General features: G+C 43.5%; 1 protein-coding gene and 1 non-coding gene across 3 annotated transcripts in view; both read left to right on the forward strand.

The window, feature by feature from the left end:
- The first annotated feature begins 8,686 nt into the window (after positions 1–8,686).
- The window catches only part of CHST7 (carbohydrate sulfotransferase 7), a 77,688-nt gene continuing 64,232 nt past the window's right edge, over positions 8,687–22,142 (forward strand). Inside the window, exon 1 of one of the 2 annotated variants that reach the window (XM_018043846.1) lies at positions 8,687–10,383. In XM_018043846.1, the coding sequence (XP_017899335.1) occupies positions 8,892–10,352 (1,461 nt within the window). In that variant the 5' untranslated portion in view covers positions 8,687–8,891 and the 3' untranslated portion in view covers positions 10,353–10,383. The remainder of the gene's footprint in view (positions 10,384–22,142) is intronic. The other variant, XM_018043845.1, reaches the window with a different exon arrangement.
- TRNAE-UUC lies at positions 14,778–14,850 on the forward strand. The gene has a single exon. It is a non-coding gene; the product is annotated as a tRNA-Glu (tRNA).

Genomic DNA, 22,142 nt, shown 5'->3' on the forward strand with positions numbered 1-22,142 from the left:
GAAAGGCAATGCCAAAGAATGCTCAAACTACTGAGCAATTGCACTCATCTCACATGCTAGTAAAGTAATGCTCAAAATTCTCCAAGCCAGGCTTCAGCAATATGTGAACCGTGAACTTCCTGATGTTCAAGCTGGTTTTAGAAAAGGCAGAGGAACCAGAGATCAAATTGCCAACATCCGATGGATCATGGAAAAAGCAAGAGAGTTCCAGAAAAACATCTACTTCTGCTTTATTGACTATGCCAAAGCCTTTGACTGTGTGGATCACAATAAACTGTGGAAAATTCTGGAAGAGATGGGAATACCAGACCACCTAACCTGCCCCTTGAGAAATCTATATGCAGGTCAGGAAGCAACAGTTAGAACAGGACATGGAACAACAGACTGGTTCCAAATAGGAAAAGGAGTACGTCAAGGCTGTATATTGTCACCCTGCTTATTTAACTGATATGCAGAGTACATCATGAGAAACGCTGGGCTGGAAGAAACACAAGCTGGAATCAAGATTGCCGGGAGAAATATCAATCACCTCAGATATGCAGATGACACCACCCTTATGGCAGAAAGTGAAGAGGAGCTAAAAAGCCTCTTGATGAAAGTGAAAGAGGAGAGTGAAAAAGTTGGCTTAAAGCTCAACATTCAGAAAACGAAGATCATGGCTTCCGGTCCCATCACTTCATGGGAAATAGATGGGGAAACAGTGGAAAGTGTCAGACTTTATTTTTGGGGGCTCCACAATCACTGCAGATGGTGACTGCAGCCATGAAATTAAAAGACACTTACTCCTTGGAAGAAAAGTTATGACCAACCTAGAGAGTATATTCAAAAGCAGAGACATTACTTTGCCGACTAAGGTCTGTCTAGTCAAGGCTATGGTTTTTCCAGTGGTCATGTATGGATGTGAGATTTGGACTGTGAAGAAGGCTGAGTGCTGCAGAACTGATGCTTTTGAACTGTGGTGTTGGAGAAGACTCTTGAGAGTCCCTTGGACTGCAAGGAGATCCAACCAGTCCATCCTCAAGGAAATCAGTCCTGAATATTCATTGGAAGGACTGACGCTGAAGCTGAAATTCCAACACTTTAGCCACCTGATGTGAAGAACTGACTCCTTGGAAAAGACCCTGATGCTGGGAAAGATTGAAGGCGGGAGGAGAAGGGGATGACAGAGGATGAGATAGTTGGATGGCGTTACCAACTCGATGGACGTGAGTTTGAGTAAGCTCTGGGAGCTGATGATGGACAGGGAAGCAGTCCATGGGGTCGCAAAGAGTAAGACACGACTGAGCGACTGAACTGAACTGAACTGATACTTTCCACATTATATATCCATTCTTACTTTGCTATAAATTAATTGTCCATATATGCATGAGTTTCTCAGCTACCTATTCTGTACTATTGATCTGTTGCATCTATTTACATGCCAATAACATATTTTTTTGATTACTATAGCTTGTATTATAGTTTGCAATTAGGATGTGTGATACTTCCAACTTTGTTCAACATCCTCAAGATTGTTTTGACTAATTGAGATATTTTATGGTTCCATACAAATTTTAGAATTTTGTTTCTCTTTCTGTTAAAACTGCCACTGACATTTTGATAGAGATTGCCTTACTCTACAGCTGTTTTGGTAGTATGACTATTTTAACACTACTAATTCTTCCAATCTATGAGCACAGAATTTAATTACATTTTTTTTGTCTTTAGTTGATTTTATCACTACTTTATAATGTACAATTTAAATTATTTTACCTCCTTGATTAAATTTACTCCTAGATATTTTATTCTTTTGAATTTACTTGGAAATGAGATTATTTCCTTTATTTATCTTCCTGATATTGTGTTGTTAGTGCATAGAAATGCAACTGACTTTTGTATATTGATTTTGTATCCTGCAACTTTACAAAATTGGTATATTAAATCTAATATTTTTTGTGAAATATAGATTTTTCTATACACAATTGCATATTATCTGTAAATAAAGACAGTTTTATTTCTTTATTTAAATATGGATGCTTTTTATTTCTTTTACTGGCCATTTCTCTGCCAAGATTCAGTACTATGTTGCATAAAGTAGGAAGTATGTTTCATAATCTTAGGTGAAAATTTTTCAGCTTTTCACCAGTGAGTATGATGTTAGTTGTGGGCTTGTCATAGATGACCTTTATGTTATTGAGGTATGTTTCCTTTATACCTAGCTTGTTGAGATTTTTTTATAATTAGATGTTGAGTCCTGTCAAATATTTTTGTATATCTATTGGCTATGTGCTCAGCTGTGTCCAGTTCTTTGTAACCCCATGGATTGTAGCCCACTGGGCTCCTCTATCCAGGGAATTTTCCAGACAAGAATACTGGAGTGGGTTGCCATTACCTACTCCAGGGGATTTTCCCAACCCAGGGATTGAACTGTCATGTCTTGTATCTCCTGTATTAGTATACATATTCTTTACCACTATCCCACCTGGAAACCCAAGATTTGTGTGTGTGTGCCTAAAATTTGTGCATAGTGCTATAATGCCTTACTGCCAAGGGGTGAAGAAACAGTAGAAGCTAAATCAACTCCATCTTTGTATCTGAAGCCAAGAAAAGATCACATGATTTCTATTTTTCATTTTGTTAATGTGATATATCACCTTCACTGATCTGCATAATTCCATCCTTGTAATGAATCCCACTTGATTATGTTGTCTGACCTATTTCATGTATTGTTAAATTCCATTTGTTAATATTTTGTTGAATATTTTTGCATATGTTCATCATAGATATTAGATTGTAACTATCACTTTTAGTGTTTTTATCACACTTTAGTATGTCAGTAATTGTCACCTGTAAAATTAGTTTGATAGTTTTCTCTGATCTGTGAGATTTTAAGAATGAGTGAGTGAGTGAAGTCACTCAGTCATGTCCAACTCTTTGCAACCCCATGGACTGTAGCTTACCAGGCTCCTCCATCCATGGGATTTTCCAGGCAAGAGTACTGGAGTGGGTTGCCAATGGACACTAATTCTTCACTAAAATTTTGGTAGAGTTCACTAGTGAAGCCAACTGGTTCTTCATATTTACATTTTGAAGGTTTGATTCAAATGATTCAAGTCTTTTACTTGTAATTAATCTGTTCAGATTTTTTATTTCTTCATCATTCAGTCTAGGTGGATTATATATTGATAGGAATGTGTTCATTTTTTCTAGGTTGTCCATATGTTGGCATATTATTGTTCATGGTAGTCTCATGATCTTCTATTTGTGTTATATCAGCTATAATATCTTCTCCTTCACTTCTAATTTTATTTATTTGAATCCCCACTCTTCTTTTCAGTATCTAGTGAAATGTTTGTTTCTTTTATTTATTCCTTCAAAAAACAGCTCTAAATTGTATTTGTTTTTTTCTATCACGTTTTTATTTCAGTTATTTCTATTTTGCTTCTGCCAACTTTGGGCTGAGTACATTCTTCTTTTTATACTTTCTTGAAAGGTATAAAGGTAGGTATATTATTGATCTTCCCTTTTTATTATTGTAGGGATTTATTGTTGTCGACTGTTCTCATAGAATTCTTTTTGATGTAATCCAGAAATTTTAGTGTTTTGCTTTTTATTTCTATAAAGATATTTTTTAAATTTCTCTTTTGATTTTTTCCTTTGATTTATTGAGTATTTAGTAGCATATCATTTAATCACCACATATGAATTTGTAACTGTGAATTTTCTAGCTTTCCCCTTGCAATTTATTTCTAGTTTTATACCAGTGAGGACAAAAAAAGTCTTATACCAGTATGGACAAAAGAAATGCTTGATATGATTTTAATCCTCTTAAATTTATTAAGCTTATTGTTAGTCTATAGTAGTATCTATCCTGGGGAATATTCCATGTGTGCTGTGTATTCTGTTACAATAAATAATCTGTAAATGTCAGTTCAGTCCATCTCATCCAAAGTGTGGTTTATGTTCAATGTTTCCTCATAAATTTTCTGAAAGAAAGAAGATCAAAAAAGGATAGATGGAGGAATTGAAAAATATAAATTAAATTCAATGGGAGCAGTGAATATGAACTAGAAAGAGTGAAACAAAAAAGACACAAGACCATCACATAGTTCAGTTGCTTTTAAACATGGCTGCTCATTAGAAACATATGTGGAGCTCTGGTGAAAAACAGCAATACCTGGGCATTTTTATTTTTCAAAAAGCTTTCAAGATAATTGTGATATGCATCTGGATTTCAAATAGTAAATACAGGTTTTTCTATTAAATGGTAGTTTTGATGATACAGAGTTCTATTGTTTGTCTGTTGAGCAATCATGATACAATGGTATTAAGTGTGTAATAGTTATATAATCATGATAGTAAAAGATGTTTATTAGTTTTCACAACCAAGAAAAGAATAGTTTTCACAATCAATAGCCACACAAAAAAGAAATTACAATTTCAAGCCATATTGGGGGCAAGATTAACCTAACAATATTTGGGGGGGTCAAGCAGAGTGATGTGGTAAGTAGAATCGCATACATGCACATGTTTTCATCCACTCAGCCAGTCTATGTCTTTTGGTTGGTGCATTTAATCCATTTCCATTTAAGGTAATTATTGATATGTATGATCTTAATACTGTTTCTTAATTGTTTGGAGTTTATTTTCTGTAGGTCATTTCTTTCTCTTGTGTTTCCTGCCTAGAGAAGTTCCTTTGTAAAGCTGGTTTGGTGGTGCTGAATTCTCTTAACTTTTGCTTGTCTGGAAAGCTTTTGATTTCTCCATCAAATCTGAATAAGAGTCCTGCTGGGTAGAGTATTCTTGGGTGTAGTTTCTTCCCTTTCATCACTTTAAATATATCATGCCATCCCCTTCTGGCTTGTAGGGTTTCTGTTGAGAAACCTGCTGATAGACTGATGAAAGTTCCCTTGTATGTTGTCATTTTTCCCTTGTTGCTTTTAATATTTTTTGTCTTTAATTTTTGAGAGTCTGATTACTATGTGTCTCCATGTGTTCCTCCTCGGGTTTATCCTATCTGAGACATTCTGTGCTTCCTGGATTTGGTTGAATGTTTCCTTTCCCATGTTAGGGAATTTTTCAGCTATTATCTCTTCAAGTATTTTCTCAGGTGCTTTTTCTCTCTCTTCTATTTCTGAGACCCCTATAATGTGAATGTTGGTGTATTTGATGTTGTCCCAGAGGTCTCTGAGGTTGTCTTTGTTTCTTTTAATTATTTTTTCTATATCCTATTCTGTGACAGTAATTTCAACCATTGTCTTTCAGGTCACTTATCTATTCTTCTGCCTCAGTTATTCAGCTATTGATTCCTTAGTGCATTATTCAACTGTTTGTTTGTTCTTTAGTTCTTATAGGTCTTTGGTAAACATTTATCGCATCTTCTCCATTGTTTTCCCAAGATCTTGGATCATTTTCACTATCATTATTCTGAATTCTTTTTCTGGAAGGTTGCCTATCTCCACTTCATTTAGTTGTTTTTCTGGGGTTTTATCTTGTCCCTTTATCTGGGACATAACTTTCTGCTTTTTCATCCTAATGAACTTTCTGTAATGTAGTTTTTGTTTTAGCTGCTGTGGGACTTCAGTTCTTTTTGCTTCTTCTGCCTGCTCTCTGATGAAAAGTTCCAAATTTTTAAAACTTGGAGCTAAGAATTCATCTCCTCTGAAGATGGGATGGGGATAAAATACAAGATCACCCAAACATTTCCCGTAAGACCCACAACAATAGCTCTGTGAGTCTCACACTTTAAAAAAGAGTAAAATTTTAGCCTTAAATAATGTTGTTACATACAGACATTTTCTGATGGAAATGCAAGTATAAATGATAGGGATAGAGTAGGATATTTAGGGCTTCCCTTGTGGCTCAGATTGTAAAGACTATGCCTGCGATGTAGGAAACATAGGTTCAATACAGGAGACACAGGTATAGCACAGGGAACTATAGTCAGTCAATATGTTGTAATAACCTATAATGGAAAATAATTTCAAAAATAATATATGTGCATTTATATAACTTGGTTGTGCTCCTGAAACATTGTCAATCAACTATACTTTAATAAAATATATATATTAAGAAAAAAATTGGAAATTTTGTAAAATGAATATTCCAAATTTGAAAGAAAAATTATACATGCTGGCTAAATAATCTGTAGTAATCTTCAACATTACCTAGCCTTTTACCACATTTTCTTCAAGTATCTTTGGTCAGTCAGTTCAGTCACTCAGTCGTGTCTGACTCTTTGCAGCCCCATTGACTGCAGCAAGACAGGCATCCCTGTCCATCACCAACTCTCAGAGCTTGCTCTAATTCATGTCCATCGAGTTGGTGATGCCATCCAACCATCTCATCCTCTGTCATCCCTTGCTCCTTTTGCCTTCAATCTTGCCCAGCATTAGGGTCTTTTCCAATGAGTCAGTTCTTCACATCAGGTGGCCAGAGTATTGGAGTTTCAGCTTCAACATCAGTCCTTCCAATGAATATTCAGAACTGATTTCCTTTAGGATTGACTGGTTGGATCTCGTTGCAGTCCAAGGGACTCTCAAGAGTCTTCTTCAACACTGCAGTACAAAAGCATCAATTCTTCAGTGCTGAGCTTTCTTTATAGTCCAACTCTCACATCCATACATGACTACTGGGAAAACCATAGCTTTGACTAGATGGACCTTTGTCGGCAAAGTAATGTCTCTACTTTTTAGTATGCCATCTAGGTTGGTCATAACTTTTCTTCCAAGGAGCAAGCGTATTTTACTTTCATGGATACAGTCACCATCTGCAGTGATATTGGAGCCCCCCAAAATAGTCTCTCATTGTTTCCATTGTTTCCCCATCTAATGGTATGAAATGGTATGGACCTAACAGAAACAGAAGAATATTAAGAAGAGGTGGCAAGAATACACAGAAGAACTATATAAAAAAGATCTTTGTGACCCAGATAACTATGATGTTGTGGTCACTCACCTAGAGCCAAACATTCTGGAATGTGAAGCCAAGTGGCCCTTAGGAAGCATCACTATGAACAAAGCTAGTGGAGGTGATGGAATTCCAGTTGAGCTATTTCAAATGCTAAAATATGATGCCATTGAAGTGCTGTACTCAATATGCCAGCAAATTTGGAAAACTCAGCTGTGGCCACAGGACTGGAAAAGGTCAGTTTTCTTTCCAATCCCAAAGAAAGACAATGCCAAAGAATGTTCAACCGGCCATACAATTGCACTCATCTCACACACCAGCAAAGGAATGCTCAAAATTCTCCAAGCTAGGCTTCAGCAGTACATGAACCGTGAACTTCCAGATGTTCAAGCTGGATTTAGAAAAGGCAGAGGAACCAGAGATCAAATTGCCAACACCTGTTGGATTATCCAAACAGCAAGAGAGTTTCAGAAAAACAACTACTTCTGCTTTATTGACTACGCCAAAGCCTTTGACTGTATGGATCAAAACAAACTCTGGAAAATTCTGAAAGAGATGGGAATACCAGACAACCTTACCTGTCTCCTGAAAAATCTGTATGCAGGTCAAGAAGCAACAATTAGAACAGGACATGAACCAACAGACTGGTTCCAAATAGGGAAAGGAGTACATCAAGGTTGTATATTGTCACCTTGCTGGTTTAACTTATAGGCAGAGTATATCATGCTAATGCCAGGCTGGATGAAGCACAAGCTGGAATCAAGATTGCTGGAAGAAATATGAAATACCTCACCTACACAGATGACACCATCCTTATGGCAGAAAGCGAAGAACTAAAGAGCCTCTTAATGAAAGTGAAAGAGGAGAGTGAAAAAGTTGGCTTAAAACTCAAAATGTAGAAAACAAAGATCATGGCATCTGGTCCCATCACTTCATGGCAAATAGATAGGGTAACAATGGAAACAGTGAGAAACTTTATTTTGAGGGGCTCCAAAATCACTGCAGATGGTGACTGCAGCCATGAAATTAAAAGATGCTTGCTCCTTGGAAGAAAAGCTATGATCAACCTATTCATTGGAAGGACTGATGTTGAAGCTGAAACTCCAGTACTCTGATGTGAAGAACTGACTCATTGGAAAAGACCCTAATGCTGGGCAAGATTGAAGGCAAAAGGAGCAAGGGATGACAGAGGATGAGATGGTTGGATGGCATCACCAACTCGATGGACATGAGTTAGAGCAAGCCCTAGGAACATAACACTTACATTTCCACACAGGGTATACCTAGACAAGTAAACACTCTGTGAGAGTGCAAGTAGGGCCTCCCATTCCTCTGGACCACGATGCACTCTGCAACCTCTGTCTTTATCCTAAAGAAGTGCTTCCATCCAGCACTCAGTAACACCCACCCCGTAGCTGACGGGGGCGCCAGATGTAGATGGTGACCAGGGACCCCATTTTAAATAGTGTGGAGGAGGGTCTGCTTATGACAGAGATGGCCAAGTAGGGGACATAAAACAGGAGAGGCAGTGGAGTTCTCCGGATGGGGTCCACGTCCTGTTACTGGGTACATTCTGTACACACGAGCCCCTTCCTTGCCTGCAGTCAATTCACGAAGACTTGACTTCATTAAGGAGGGGTTGAGGAAAGGTGGGGTCTGGCTCCATGCGCCCCCAGCTGGCGTCCCCCACCCCAGGACAACCCCGCCCAGATTTGACAGAGCTAACCCAAGCGGAGAGAGAGGCGGAGAGAAGCTGCCGGGTGGAAGGCGGGGCCGGCCGCTTCAAGCTGGCCAATAGGCGGCTCTCCAGGGCTGAGCCAGGAAAGGGCAGGGACGCAGCACCACCGCCTCCAGAGTTTCCCTTGTGGATGCACGGCCCCGGTGACTCCGCTCCTCCCGGCGCAGAGGGGTCTCAAGAAGCCGGAGGAGCGGACTCGGGACGGAATTTCCGAGAAAGGAGAGAGGAAGGGCGCTCCACCCGCTCTGGAGCGGTTAGGTGAAAGATGAAGGGCCGGCGGCGGCGGCGCCGGGAGTACTGCAAGTTCGCGCTGCTGTTGGTGCTATACACGCTGGTGCTTCTGCTCATCCCCTCGGTCCTGGACGGCGGCCGCGATGAGGACAAGGGCGCCCGGCACTGCCCGGGCCTGCAGCGCAGCCTGGGAGTGTGGAGCCTGGAGGCGGCGGCGGCGGGCGAGCGCGAGCAGGGCGCGGAGGCGCGGCCAGCCGCGGAGGGGGTCGCTGGCCGGTCCCCCAGGTCCTCGGGCAATCTCAACAGCGCCGTCGGGGAGGCCGCGTCTCGCGAAAAGCAGCACATCTACGTGCATGCTACCTGGCGCACCGGCTCATCGTTCCTGGGCGAGCTGTTTAACCAGCACCCGGACGTTTTCTACTTGTACGAACCCATGTGGCATCTGTGGCAGGCGCTGTATCCGGGCGACGCCGAGAGCCTGCAGGGCGCACTCCGCGACATGCTGCGCTCGCTCTTCCGCTGCGACTTCTCAGTCCTGCAGCTGTACGCGCCGCCCGGTGACCCTGCCGCGCGCCCCCCAGACGCGGCCAATCTCACCACGGCCTCCCTCTTTCGCTGGCGGACCAACAAGGTCATCTGCTCGCCGCCGCTGTGCCCTGGCGGACCCCGGGCCCGCGCCGAGGTCGGCCTCGTTGAGGACACTGCCTGCGAGCGCAGCTGCCCACCCGTGGCACTCCGAGCCCTGGAGGCCGAGTGCCACAAGTATCCGGTCGTGGTCATCAAGGACGTGCGCCTCCTCGACCTGGGCGTGCTGGTGCCCCTTCTGCGCGACCCAGGCCTCAACCTGAAGGTGGTGCAGCTTTTTCGCGACCCGCGGGCTGTCCACAACTCTCGTCTCAAGTCCCGGCAGGGGCTGCTGCGCGAGAGCATCCAGGTGCTGCGCACCCGCCAGAGGGGCGACCGCTTCCACCGCGTGCTGCTGGCGCATGGCGTGGGTGCTCGCCCCGGAGGAGCATCCCGCGCGCTGCCCGCCACGCCGCGTGCCGACTTCTTCCTGACCGGCGCACTCGAGGTGATCTGCGAAGCCTGGATGCGCGATTTGCTGTTCGCGCGCGGCGCTCCCACCTGGCTGCGGCGCCGCTACCTGAGGCTGCGCTACGAGGACCTGGTGCGGCAGCCGCGCGCCCAGTTGCGCCGCCTGCAACGCTTCGCCGGGCTCCGCGCGCTCGCAGCCCTGGACGCCTTCGCGCTCAACATGACGCGCGGCGCGGCCTATGGCGCCGACCGGCCCTTCCACCTGTCAGCGCGCGATGCCCGCGAGGCAGTGCACGCCTGGCGCGAGCGCCTGAGCCGAGAGCAGGTGCGCCAGGTGGAGGCCGCCTGCGCCCCAGCCATGCGCCTGCTGGCTTACCCTCGTAGCGGGGAAGATGGTGATGTCGAGCCGCCTGAGGACGAGGAGACACAGCTGGAGACCGAGGCGGATGGCGCCACGTAGTCCGCCACCCGCGCCCCCGGGACAGATCCGGGTAAGGTGGCCCCCAGGCAGGGAAGCGACAGGAAAGTGTCTTTGGGGAGCTTGGATCAGCCTGCAGGGGGAGGGGAGGGATGCCGTCTCAGATGGATCTCAGTGGGTGAAAGTAGATCCGAGCGGTGGGGTAAGCCCAGCTGGGAGCATTTGGGAAAGTCATCTGGATCTCTAGAATAGCCACCTGCCTTCCCAGAGGAAGACCCTGAGAAGGTAGACGTTGATGGCTGAGGCGGGACCCAAGCTTCCGCACTCTGTTTCCTCTCTGAAGTAAGAGGTAGTATGGTCTGTTGAGAATGAGGGAGTGGGGAAAGGAGAGGGAGGAGGGTCTGAGCGGAGTAGAGAAGGTTTGAAAGTCACAATGAAGCTCGATATTGGGAGTTGACATGAAAAGTATAGGATTTTGTGGACCATTTGAGGTCCATCATTATCATTTCATCTTGAGGCCACTCTGTCCTATGGGGAAACCTTTTGAAGCAGTGTTTGTAGGCACAGAGAAAACCTAAAAGTAAGATTTGAGGGAAAGTTATTCACTGTTATCCTACCTGCCCCTAATCCGTTTCATATTTCTTCTCTGCCTCTGCCTCTCTGACTTGCAGACTCCGAGGCTTTCCTTTGGATTTACCAAGCAGACAGGCGTAGTCAGGCCTCTCTTGCGACAGTTTTTGCACGTGTGTGTGTGTGTGTGTGTGTGTCTCAGGCTCTGGTATATTGGCCAGGAATGGATTTTTATTTCCCCTGGTGACTCCCCCCACCCCCGCCCCCAATTGCTGGCGCCCGCAGGATATTTGACCATATCCCGTTCACATTAGCTCACAAAAGCTGCCTCGTCTGCTTCCTCTAATGCAGACAGAACCTCTGGGCTGGGCTTCCCCAACTCTGCCCCGTTCCCTCCCCGTGAGAGATGGAACCTTGGATGGGCAATTAACATCTTTGGCTGTGACTGCAGAAGGATCTTTGTGAAAAGATATCCCCCCCGCCTTTTTTTTGGTTCTTTCTGTGTAAAGCATATATCCAAAGCTATCCTAAGATGCCAAAATGGGGCTTACATGATCTCAAAATGTGTTCAGTGTCTGGGTCAGCCTATGGCCTGTTGGTTGGGCTGAGGGAAGTTTGTTCTGCATGATGCTGACCTCAGGAGTCTAGTGAGTGGAATAGGAATGTGATTCCCCAAACTTTGTGTGAGTTGGAAGGGTGCAGTCCAGAGGAGGAAAAGCATCGTGGGCTGGGCGGAAGTGACTTAAGTTTCCATTCATTAGTTTACAGTGTAATTTAGTATTCCTCTGGGATGAAGCTCTGAGGACAAAGTTGAAGATGTTAATGAAGATGGATTTTTTTGCTGTTAATAGAGCCAGGGTTGCAGAGTGATTTTGGAAGCTGATTTTTCTTCCAGTGATCAAGTGGTTTTCTTAGTTTCTGTAATTGCTTAGGAAGTCTGTGTTCTTTCCTAAGAAGAGTGAAGGTAAAAGGCACTGGGTGACTTGGAACTTGTCACTTTTTAACAAAAACATCCTTTCATCTGCTAATCCTGTGTTTACAGATGTAAGTAACACAATGATTCCCAACCCTCCTTTATGGGTCTGAGGGGCCATCTCTTGAGGACAAATTAACTGCAGTGTTTTATGGCTTTAAGAGCTGACAGTCTCCCAGAAATTTTTACTGTTATTTTTTTTCATTTTTACTAACATTTGGCACTGACTGGGGTGAGGTAAGGAAGTGAACTGAGAGTAGGACTTGAGGCCACAAGTCTTCATCCTCTAGGAGGTTAAACTCTGTGTGGGTGGCAGTGACTATGGGGCCAGACATTGGTGCTGGAGTTTGGAACAGCCAATTGAGGTTTCCTTTGCAAGCTTGCAGGGGCATCTGGGAACAAGCTTTAAGCTCTTTCATTCTCTGGTGATTGAACTCTTCCTCCGGCCTTTCTGCTGGAATTATTGGGCAAGCACCATGTCACCACCAATCAGTGGATTTATTAAAATGCTTGTATTCCTGGTTCCTAGAAGGATGTTATTGGCCAACTGATGAGTTTCCAAAAGTCTGTCACATTGCACTCTAGGGATGGGAAGGGGATGGATCCTTAGGTACCAATGCATTGAGTTAGGCATAGTGGCTATATCATTGTTATGACTGCCAATGAAAATAATAAATAATCTATAATAGGAATAGAAAAAGTTTTATTTGAGCCAAACTGAGGACTATAGCCCAGAAGACAGGAAGATGGATGACTCTGAAGAACTTCTCCAGAGAAACATGGTTTTCAGCTCAGTTTTATATTTTTTCAGAACAAAGAACACTAAGCAAGTCAGGAATCCATTCTGTCCAGGTTTCCAAAAAAAATCAGCACCTACACAGTCAGTATGGCCTCAGCCCCTGGGAAGTGAGTCATCATGGAAGGAGTACCAGCATTGGTATCCCAGGAAGGGAGACATTTAATTTTTATTTTTAACATGGACAATATTTTACTTCTGTGCCCTTTTCATTAATAGGGTAGATGAACAGTGTATGTTTGATAGGCCACAAACAGGCTGTTTTAGTTAGCATCACATTTGAGTTAAATCATGTATAAACCAGAAGGACTTCCCCATACCGCCATATGTGAGCATTTCTTTCATCACAGCATATTATCAGTTTTATAGATGAGAAATCAAAGACTCAGAGAAATCAAATAACTTGCCCAAAGTTACACCTGGGCTACTGAAGGTCAGGCAGCAGTGGTGTTAGACCCCAGAGCTCAGAATCTCTCCGCTATAACACACCCTCATCTGCCCCCCACCCCTTACTATCTCCTGGCACACCTTTGGCACCACCACAGCCAGGTTTAGTGGCTAGTCTAGGGTGAGAACCACATTTAGCTTTATTACTAATACTGAAAAACCCAATAAAATATCCCTGAGCACTGCCAACAGCAGCTACACAGGAAAGCCTGTGACTCTAGCTAGGGCCATCTTCCCCATGGCTGTCCTTCACCTGAGACCCTGCAGCATGCCCCCGGCTCAGCAGTGAATTAACCTGAGTGGCTTCTGGATGCTCCAGACCTGACAGCCAGGATTTGGCAGGGTGGGGGATCAGTGCACTTTTTTTCAGGTCTGGGTGGGAATTGTAGCAACAAACCAAGTCACCAAGGAGCCAGGCCTATTCCGTCTTTTCCATCTTCTTGGCTTTTCTTCATCAAATTGTCTTCCCATTGTCACAAGATGGTAGCCTCAGCAAGAAGCATCACTTTCTCACCCAACTGTGCAGGGTTGTGAAAATGCAGAAAAGAAGGAAGCTGGTTAGTAAGGGGTGCAGTTTTCCCTCATATGTCTCTCTTGCCTTCAATCTGGTTATAAAACCTTCCCCAGAAACCCCTACCCCAGCTGACTTCCTTCTATGTCTCACTGGCTAGAACTGGGTCACGTGATCTGACCTAACCCAGTAATTGGTGAAAGGGAAAGGCGTTCTCCTGACTGGCTTAGACCAGTGGGTTCTCAGCCCTGGCTGAGCATTACCTTCACCTGAGTTTTTTTTTTTTTTTAATGTCACTATTAAAAGAGCTCAGTCCACAGGGATTCTGATACAATTGGTTTGGGGTGGGATCCAGTTATTGGGATGTTTTAAAAGCTCCCCAGGGGATTGTGCAGTGCAGCCAAAGTTGAGAGTCACCAACTTGGACCAGTCTTGCTTCATGCCCTGGGCTGAGCTGTTGCCACTGGATCAAGATCAGGATGGGGACTAAAAGGGTGTTGATGAGCAGTGAACTGTCTGCCACAATCATTCATGTGGAAGAGCCTGGAGCTGTGAAATACCACACAGCTATACAGTGTTAATATGGAAATAGGAAAACAGCTTAAATTAATCATGGCTCTATATAGCACCCTCTCACATTCCTTCAGTGCTTCCCCAGTGGTGCTAGTAGAAAAGAACTTGCCTGCCAATGAAAGAGATGAAAGAGACATGGGTTCACTCCCTGGGTTGGGAAGATCCCCTGGAGAAGGTCATGGAAACCCACTCCAGTATTCTTGCCTGGAGAATCCCATGGACAGAGGAGCCTGGCGGGCTAGTCCATGGGGTTGCAAAGAGTCAGACACGACTGACACACACAGGCTCACTTCATAGAAGTAATCACTGTTTCTTGTGATGTGTGTCTAGGAATGTTTTATGCAAATTCAAACAGAAATATAAAGCCCTTTTGTACTTAAATCTTTTTAACTCCTTTAAATTTTTAAATTGAGATATGATATAACTTTATATTATTTTCAGGTGTACAACATAATGGTTCAGTATTTATATGTATTGCAAAAGATCTCCACAATTAGTCTAGTTAATATTCATCACTGCACATAGTTATATAGTGTTTTTCTTATGATGAGAACTTTTAAGATCCAATTTCTTAATAACTTTAAAGTATACGGGAATTCCTTAATGGTCCAGTGGTTAGGACTCAGCATTTTCACTGCTGAGGTCCCAGGTTCAATGCCTGGGTGGGTAACTAATATCCCACAAGCCATGTGACATGGTCATTGTGTGTGTGTGTGTGTGTGTGTGTGTGTGTGTGTGTGTGTACACACACAATATGGTATTATTAACTTTAGTCACCATGCTGTACATTACATCTCCATGACTTATTTATTTTATAACTGGAAGTTTATACCTTTTGACCCCCTTCACCTGTTTCAACCTCTGCCCCCTGCACCCTCTGCTTCTGGCAACCACTAGTCTGTTCTTTGCATCTATGAGTTCATGGGTTTTAGGAGGGGAGTAGAGGGCTTGATTTCACATATAACTGAGATTATACGGTATTTGTCTTTCTCTTTCTGACTTACTTAACACAATGCCTTCCAGGTTATCACAAATGGCAATCTCATTCTTTTTTTATGACTGAATAGTAATTCCTTGCATACTATATTTGCTTTATCTATTTATCCATGGATGAACACATAGGTATTTCCATATCTTGGATGTTGTAAATAATGCTGCAGTGAACATGGGAGTACAGATATCTTTTTGAGTTACTGTTTTCATATCCTTTGGGTAAATACCCAAGATTGGAATTGCTGGATCGTATGGTAGTTCTATGTTTAACTTTTTAAGGAGCCCCTATCCCATTTTCCATAGTGGCTTCACCAATTTACATTCCCACCATTCTTGGGTGACCAGGAGAGATGCTTTGCCATACTGGATTTCTGCTGTCATCTGTCTAAAGTCCACAAACATGATGGCAAAGATGAGGTTATCAAAAACATGCCTTTGAAGAAGACAGTGGAGAGAATTTGAATTCACAAGTTTCAGATTCTAAATAACAAGGTAATCACTACCTTGGGCAAGTACTTGAAACTGAGCAATGCGGAGAATGTGGCCTTTAAGTATGTTCACCTCTCTCAGTCACCCACCCATCAGTCCCTGGTCATCAGTTAAAAGCATGTATATCACCTGTTTTGAAGAATCCATTACCAACTACATTTATTAAATATAAGGGAATGTTTTTCTTTCTATAAATTGTTTAGTGAGATTTTTAGGGACTATTTTCAGTATTCCTGTACCAGTTAAAGTGGGATGCTTTTGAATCTAAAAACTTAAGTTTATAAAGTTGACTTTCCTAGATTAAAATTGTATATGCTTTTGATAATTGGAAATTCTGAGAATATTCAGAAAACTAAGATCATGGCATCTGGGCCCATCACTTCATGGCAAATAGATGAGGAAATAATGGAAACAGTGACAGACTATTTTAGAGGGCTCCAAAATCACTGCAGATGGTGACTGTGGCCATGAAATTAAAAGACACTTGCTCCTTGGAAGAAAAGTTATGACCAACCTAGACGGCATATTAAAAAGCAGAGACATTACTTTGCCAATGAAAGTTCGTCTAGTCAAAGCTATGGTTTTCCCAGTAGTCATGTATGGATGTGAGAGTTGGACTATAAAGAAAGCTGAGCACCAAAAAACTGATGCTTTTGAACTGTGGTGTTGGAGGAAACTCTTGAGAGTCCCTTGGTCTGCAAGGAGATCCAACCAGTCAATCCTAAAAGAAGTCAGTCCTGAATATTCATTAGAAGGATTGATGTTGAAGCTGAAACTCCAATACTTTGGCCACCTGATGCAAAGAACTGACTCATTTGAAAAGACCCTGATGCTTGCAAAGATTAAAGGCAGGAGGAGAAAGGGATGACAGAGGATGAACACCAACTCAATGGACATGAGTTTGAGTAAACTCTGGGAGTTGGTGATGGACAGGGAGGCCTGGTGTGCTGCAGTCCATGGGGTCTCAAAGAGTCAGACATGACTGAGCAACTGAACTGAACTGAGAATATTGGCTGCTAATTGTTGCCTTCACATTCTTACAGAATTATTTTCCATTTTACTCTGGAATATTCCAACAGCTAGCTGTGTCATAAGATACTAGTGAAATCATCCATTTATCCTTTGGCAAAGGATCAGTAATGTTTAGAGAAAGATTTGTGGACTTAAACAAGAAACTTTATGCCAGTGAATTGATTTAGAATCCTTTACCAATTAGCATTAAACTTAATGATTAAGTGTTTAGCTTTTGTTTATGGATTTTTCTGATGGTGTTTTGTGAATTACCTTAGCTAAGTAATTCTTCCCTCCCCTTTTGTGTGCCAGTGTTTCAGAAAATAGTGAATTTGATTCCTCTGCCATCCCTAAATCCAGTTGTGACAAAATCTAATTCGTGGGGTGTGATTTAAAGGTTACAGAAATAAAACTGCTGCTGCTGCTGCTAAGTCGCTTCAGTCATATCCGACTCTGTGCGACCCCATAGACGGCAGCCCACCAGGCTCCTCTGTCCCTGGGATTCTCCAGGCAAGAACACTGGAGTGGGTTGCCATTTCCTGCTCCAATGCATGAAAGTGAGAAGTGAAAGTGAAGTCGCTCAGTCGGGTCCGACTCTTAGCGACCCCATAGACTGCAGCACACCAGGCTTCTCCATCCGTGGGATTTTCCAGGCAAGAGTACTGGAGTGGGTTGCCATTGCCTTCTCCCGAAATAAAACTAATGAAACCTAAAAAGTAAAAAAAGTCCCCATCTTCTTTTTAATGACTATCTAGTATTTCATTGTAAGAATTTATCGTAACATATTTAACTAGTTCCTAGTTCCAATGTTTCATTGCTACATTTTTAATTGGATTTTTAATTTTAATTACATTTTAATGTACATGTAAGTACATCCTGCAGATGGTGACTGCAGCCATGAAATTAAAAGACGCTTACTCCTTGGAAGAAAAGTTATGACCAAACTAGATAGTATATTCAAAAGCAGAGACATTACTTTGCCGACTAAGGTCTGTCTAGTCAAGGCTATGGTTTTTCCAGTGGTCATGTATGGATGTGAGAGTTGGACTGTGAAGAAGGCTGAGCGCCGAAGAATTGATGCGTTTGAACTGTGGTGTTAGAGAAGACTCTTGAGGGTCCCTTGGACTGCAAGGAGATCCAACCAGGCCATTCTGAAGGAGATCAGTCCTGGGATTTCTTTGGAAGGAATGATGCTAAAGCTGAAGCTCCAGTACTTCGGCCACCTCATGCGAAGAGTTGACTCATTGGAAAAGACTGTGATGCTGGGAGAGATTGGGGGCAGGAAGAGAAGGGGACGACCCAGGATGAGATGGCTGGATGGCATCACTGACTTGATGGACGTGAGTCTGAGTGAACTCCGGGAGATGGTGATGGACAGGGAGGCCTGGTGTGCTGCGATTCGTGGGGTCGCAAAGAGTCAGACACGACTGAGTGACTGAACTGAACTGAAGTACATCCCTAAGAAAACTTTCTACAGTATAGAAGAATGAGTATATAGGATATATATATATATATATATATATGGATTTCCTTGGTGGCTCAGACAGTAAAGCATCTGCCTACAATGTGGGAGACTGGGGTTTAATCCCTGGATCAGAAGATCCTCTGGAGAAGGAAATGGCAACCCACTCCAGTATCTTGTATGGAAAATCCCATGGACAGAGGAACATGGTAGGCTACTGTACATGGGGTCGAAAAGAGTCAGACACAACTGAGCAACTTCACTCCACTACATATATATATACCTATAGGGTATATAGGCTTCTTTACATTTTGTGCTCTGCAACAAGAGAAGCTACTGCAATGAAAGTTGCACCAACTTCCACCCCCACCAGCTGTTTCTTGGAGTGTCTGTTTCTTAGACTTTCAGCAACAATTTTCAGCAATTTTTGTAATTTTTTTCAATGTGGCTAGTATGATGGATGGAAAATCCTTTTCCCAACACCAGGGCCCTCTCTGACCCTACAGTTTATCTCAGACAGTGAATAATTGCTGCAAACCTCAGGTTGTGGTAACCAGATGCCAAGATGAAATTCACTTCTTAGTCCTTCTTCAATGCACCTGTATTTGCAAAGTGTCATTTCTGTGATTCTTTTGAAAGACTGGACATATTTTGAAATCTAAATGATCATCCTGGGCTACCCTGCTGGTCCAGTGGTTAAGAATTCACCTTGCAATGCAGGGGATACGGGTCAATCCCTGGTCCGGGAAGATCCCACATGCCATGGAGCAACTAAGCCTATGCACCACAACTACAGAGCCTACATTCTGGAACCCACAGGCCACAACTACTGGGCCCACGTGCTACAAGTACAAAGCCCCTATGCCCTAAACCCTGTTCTCTGCAACAAGAGAAGCCACTGCAATGAGAGGCCCATGCACCGCAACTAGAGAGTAGCCCCTGCTTGCCTCAACTAGAGAAAGCCTGTGTTCACTCACAAAGACCCAGCACTGCCAAAGATAAATAAATAAATATATATATTTAAATGTCATCCCTTTATTAAACCACACTTACACAGGCTGTCAGGTTGTAGCAAGCTTCTTATTAAGCTGACCTTCCATTAGTGCTACAGGGGATTGTACTCAGTGACTTGAACTTCAGCTATTTCAGGAAACTATCACTGGGGAACTGAGGCTGCTTTTTTTTTTTTTTACTTTTTTTTTTTTTTGCTTTTAAATAAGATTGAACTCTATACATTTTCACTGTATTCCTGAGAGCCTTCTTTATTGTGCGGGGCAGGGTTGGCAGGCAGAAGTGTCTATTGACATTGTTGAGGCAGGATTCAGAGGGGTTTTTCAAAGAGGCTTTTTTTAGTCTGGGCAGGGATTTGTTTCCCATGAATACAAATGGAATATAAATAGTTGCTGCTGCTGCTAAGTCGCTTCAGTCGTGTCCGACTCTGTGCGACCGCATAGATGGCAGCCCACAGGCTCCCCTGTCCCTGGGATTCTCCAGGCAAGAATACTGGAGTGGGTTGCCATTTCTTTCTCCAGTGCAGGAAAGTGAAAAGTGAAAGTGAATTTGCTCAGTCGGGTCCGACTCTTCACGACCCCATGGACTAGCCTACCAGGCTCCTCTGTCCATAGGATTTCCCAGGCAAGAGTACTGGAGTGGGTTGCCATTGCCTTCTCCAGTAAATAGTTGGGGGTGATGTTTTTAAAAAACATTTATAAGCAGCTGGCTTAAAATTCCTCAGTACTTCTTTTCTCAGCTCTCAGCATAAGCAGCGCAGGAAAGACTGAAACTAAAAAAAGGCAAATGGGGCTTCATTTTATGTGTCCAGTCAAAAAAGGTGATTAATGAATGAACTTCTGTCTCCATGGGTCTTCTGGCCCCTCATCCTCTCGCTTCATAGTGGAATCCAAGGAAATTGCTCTACTGAAAGAACTAGGGACTTCCCTGGGGTCCAGTGGTTAAGACTTCATGCTACCAATGCTAGGGGCATGAGTTCGATTCCTGATTGGGGAATTAAGAGCCCGCACGCCACCATGGTATGCCCCCCTCCCCCCAGAAAAGTTTCTGCTCAGGTGCAATATTTAAAAAAAAAAAAACAGTAGGAAATAAGAAAAAGTGCTGGCCCAAGTTCAAAAGCACAGGGAAGTGGAGAACTATTGGAGAACTGAACAGGAAGCAGTTTCAGTTGGAGAAAAGTTACCAAGCTCAGTGATGTCTTCATGGGAACAGGAAGCCTTCAGCTCTGCTCCAGCCCACAGGCACCAAGCCAGCGGCATCTGGCCTTCTGCACATGAGAGGCCATTATGCTGGGTGCTGAAAAGTTGTCAGAACAGCAACTGATAGTGAATGTTTTGAAATTCGGGGGTTAAGAGGCAGTGGAAGACGACCACCCTATTTGACTTCAGTGATGACCAGAGCGAGCAGATTCCCCTCCCCTGGAATGCATGCAGCAGGGTGCTTGGCTGTAGAGTCACATTCCAAAGATAGCCACTGAGGTAGACTTTTTTGCCATGTGCCATGGGGGATCTTAGTTCCCTGACCAGGGATCAAACCTGTGCCCTCCCCAGTGGAAGTGCAGAGTCCTAACCACTGGACCACCTGAGAAGTCCATGTGCTAAGTTGCTTCATCGTGCCTGACTCTTTGGGACCACATGGACTGTATCCTTCCAGGCTTCTCTGTCCATGGGATTCTCTAGGCAAGAATACTGAAGTGGGTCACAATGCCTTCCTCCAGGGATCTTCCTGACCCAGGGGTCAATCCCACATCTCTTATGTCTCCTGCTTTGGCAGGTGGGTTCTTTACCACTAGTGCCACCTGGGAAGTCCTGGGAAGTCTGTAGACTCATTTTTTACTCGTGGAATGAAAGCCCTTTCTGTTAAAATGTTAACCTTCAGGCAGCAGCATTAGAAGGAGACCTGGAAGGCACAGGAGTGTTGTGAGGACAGAGAGATCTCTGGGCCCTGATAGCAAGAAGCCCCAAATCTGGCCTGAAATCCAAATGCATAGAGGGCTGGCTTGGATAGATTAATATTGCATGATTAAGATGGTTTGGTCTTGGTAACCAGCAGGCTGGAAGCAGAGAAACCAGCTTAACTGAAAGGCTGAAATAGAGCATTGCAAAAGCATTTGTAAAGTATGGGGAGCAGGTGGGGGCTGGAGACTGAGTTCTTCTGTAAAGATGATGGACTGGGAAAAGTTATGAGCAGCCTCCTGAAAACTAGGCTGAAGCAGTCCTGACATACATACAGCTCAGGTGAACATCAAGGAAAAATGTCTCAAGGCTTTGAAGGTCACTTTGCCCATGACTGAGACCAGACATTACCAAAAAGGACTCATTACTGCCTTAGAGAGGTTATGGGAACAGCAAGCCAAAAACACTAACATCAAGATAATGTTTAAAAATAGGACTTCCTTTCAAACAGCCTAGAGCTGGCATATGTTAAATATACAGATTTTAGAAGCAATAAAATAGATGCTCTCCCTTCCTCTAATAAAGGATTATCGCTAACAGGGATGAAAGAAGGGAAAACGATAAAAAAGTTAAACTTTGTTGCTTTTTTGTCCATTCCCCTCCCCCACCCCATCCCCCAAGCTAGGGATTGCCAAGGGGACCATTTTGAAAAAAAGGAGATGGTTGGCTAAAAATAAACACGCAGAGCCCTCCCAAAGAACAGCAAAACTCCCAGCATTATTAAATGCCTTTTACATTTGTTTTTATTTCTCCACAGTCAAAGGGGAAGATAAATTATTTTGAGCTCAGGAAAAATCCATCTCCTGCTCCTAAGTATGGCAATCTCTGGCAAGCCTGTGGGCCTAGGAGAGGAGAATGTCCTTCGGGAGTGAACCTGCACTTGGTCATGGTGCCATTTTATTCCCACTAGACTGTAGGCAGTTCTAGGAAAGGGTGATGCCTTGATCTCTCAGAAGGGAGATAGAACCAGAAGTGATGGGCTAGACTTGGGCTGACCCAAAGACTCTGTACCCTGACTAGCTATTCTAACATGTGAATCCT

The sequence above is a fragment of the Capra hircus genome (genome assembly GCF_001704415.2).
Source record: "Capra hircus breed San Clemente chromosome X unlocalized genomic scaffold, ASM170441v1, whole genome shotgun sequence".
Taxonomy (NCBI): domain Eukaryota; kingdom Metazoa; phylum Chordata; class Mammalia; order Artiodactyla; family Bovidae; genus Capra; species Capra hircus.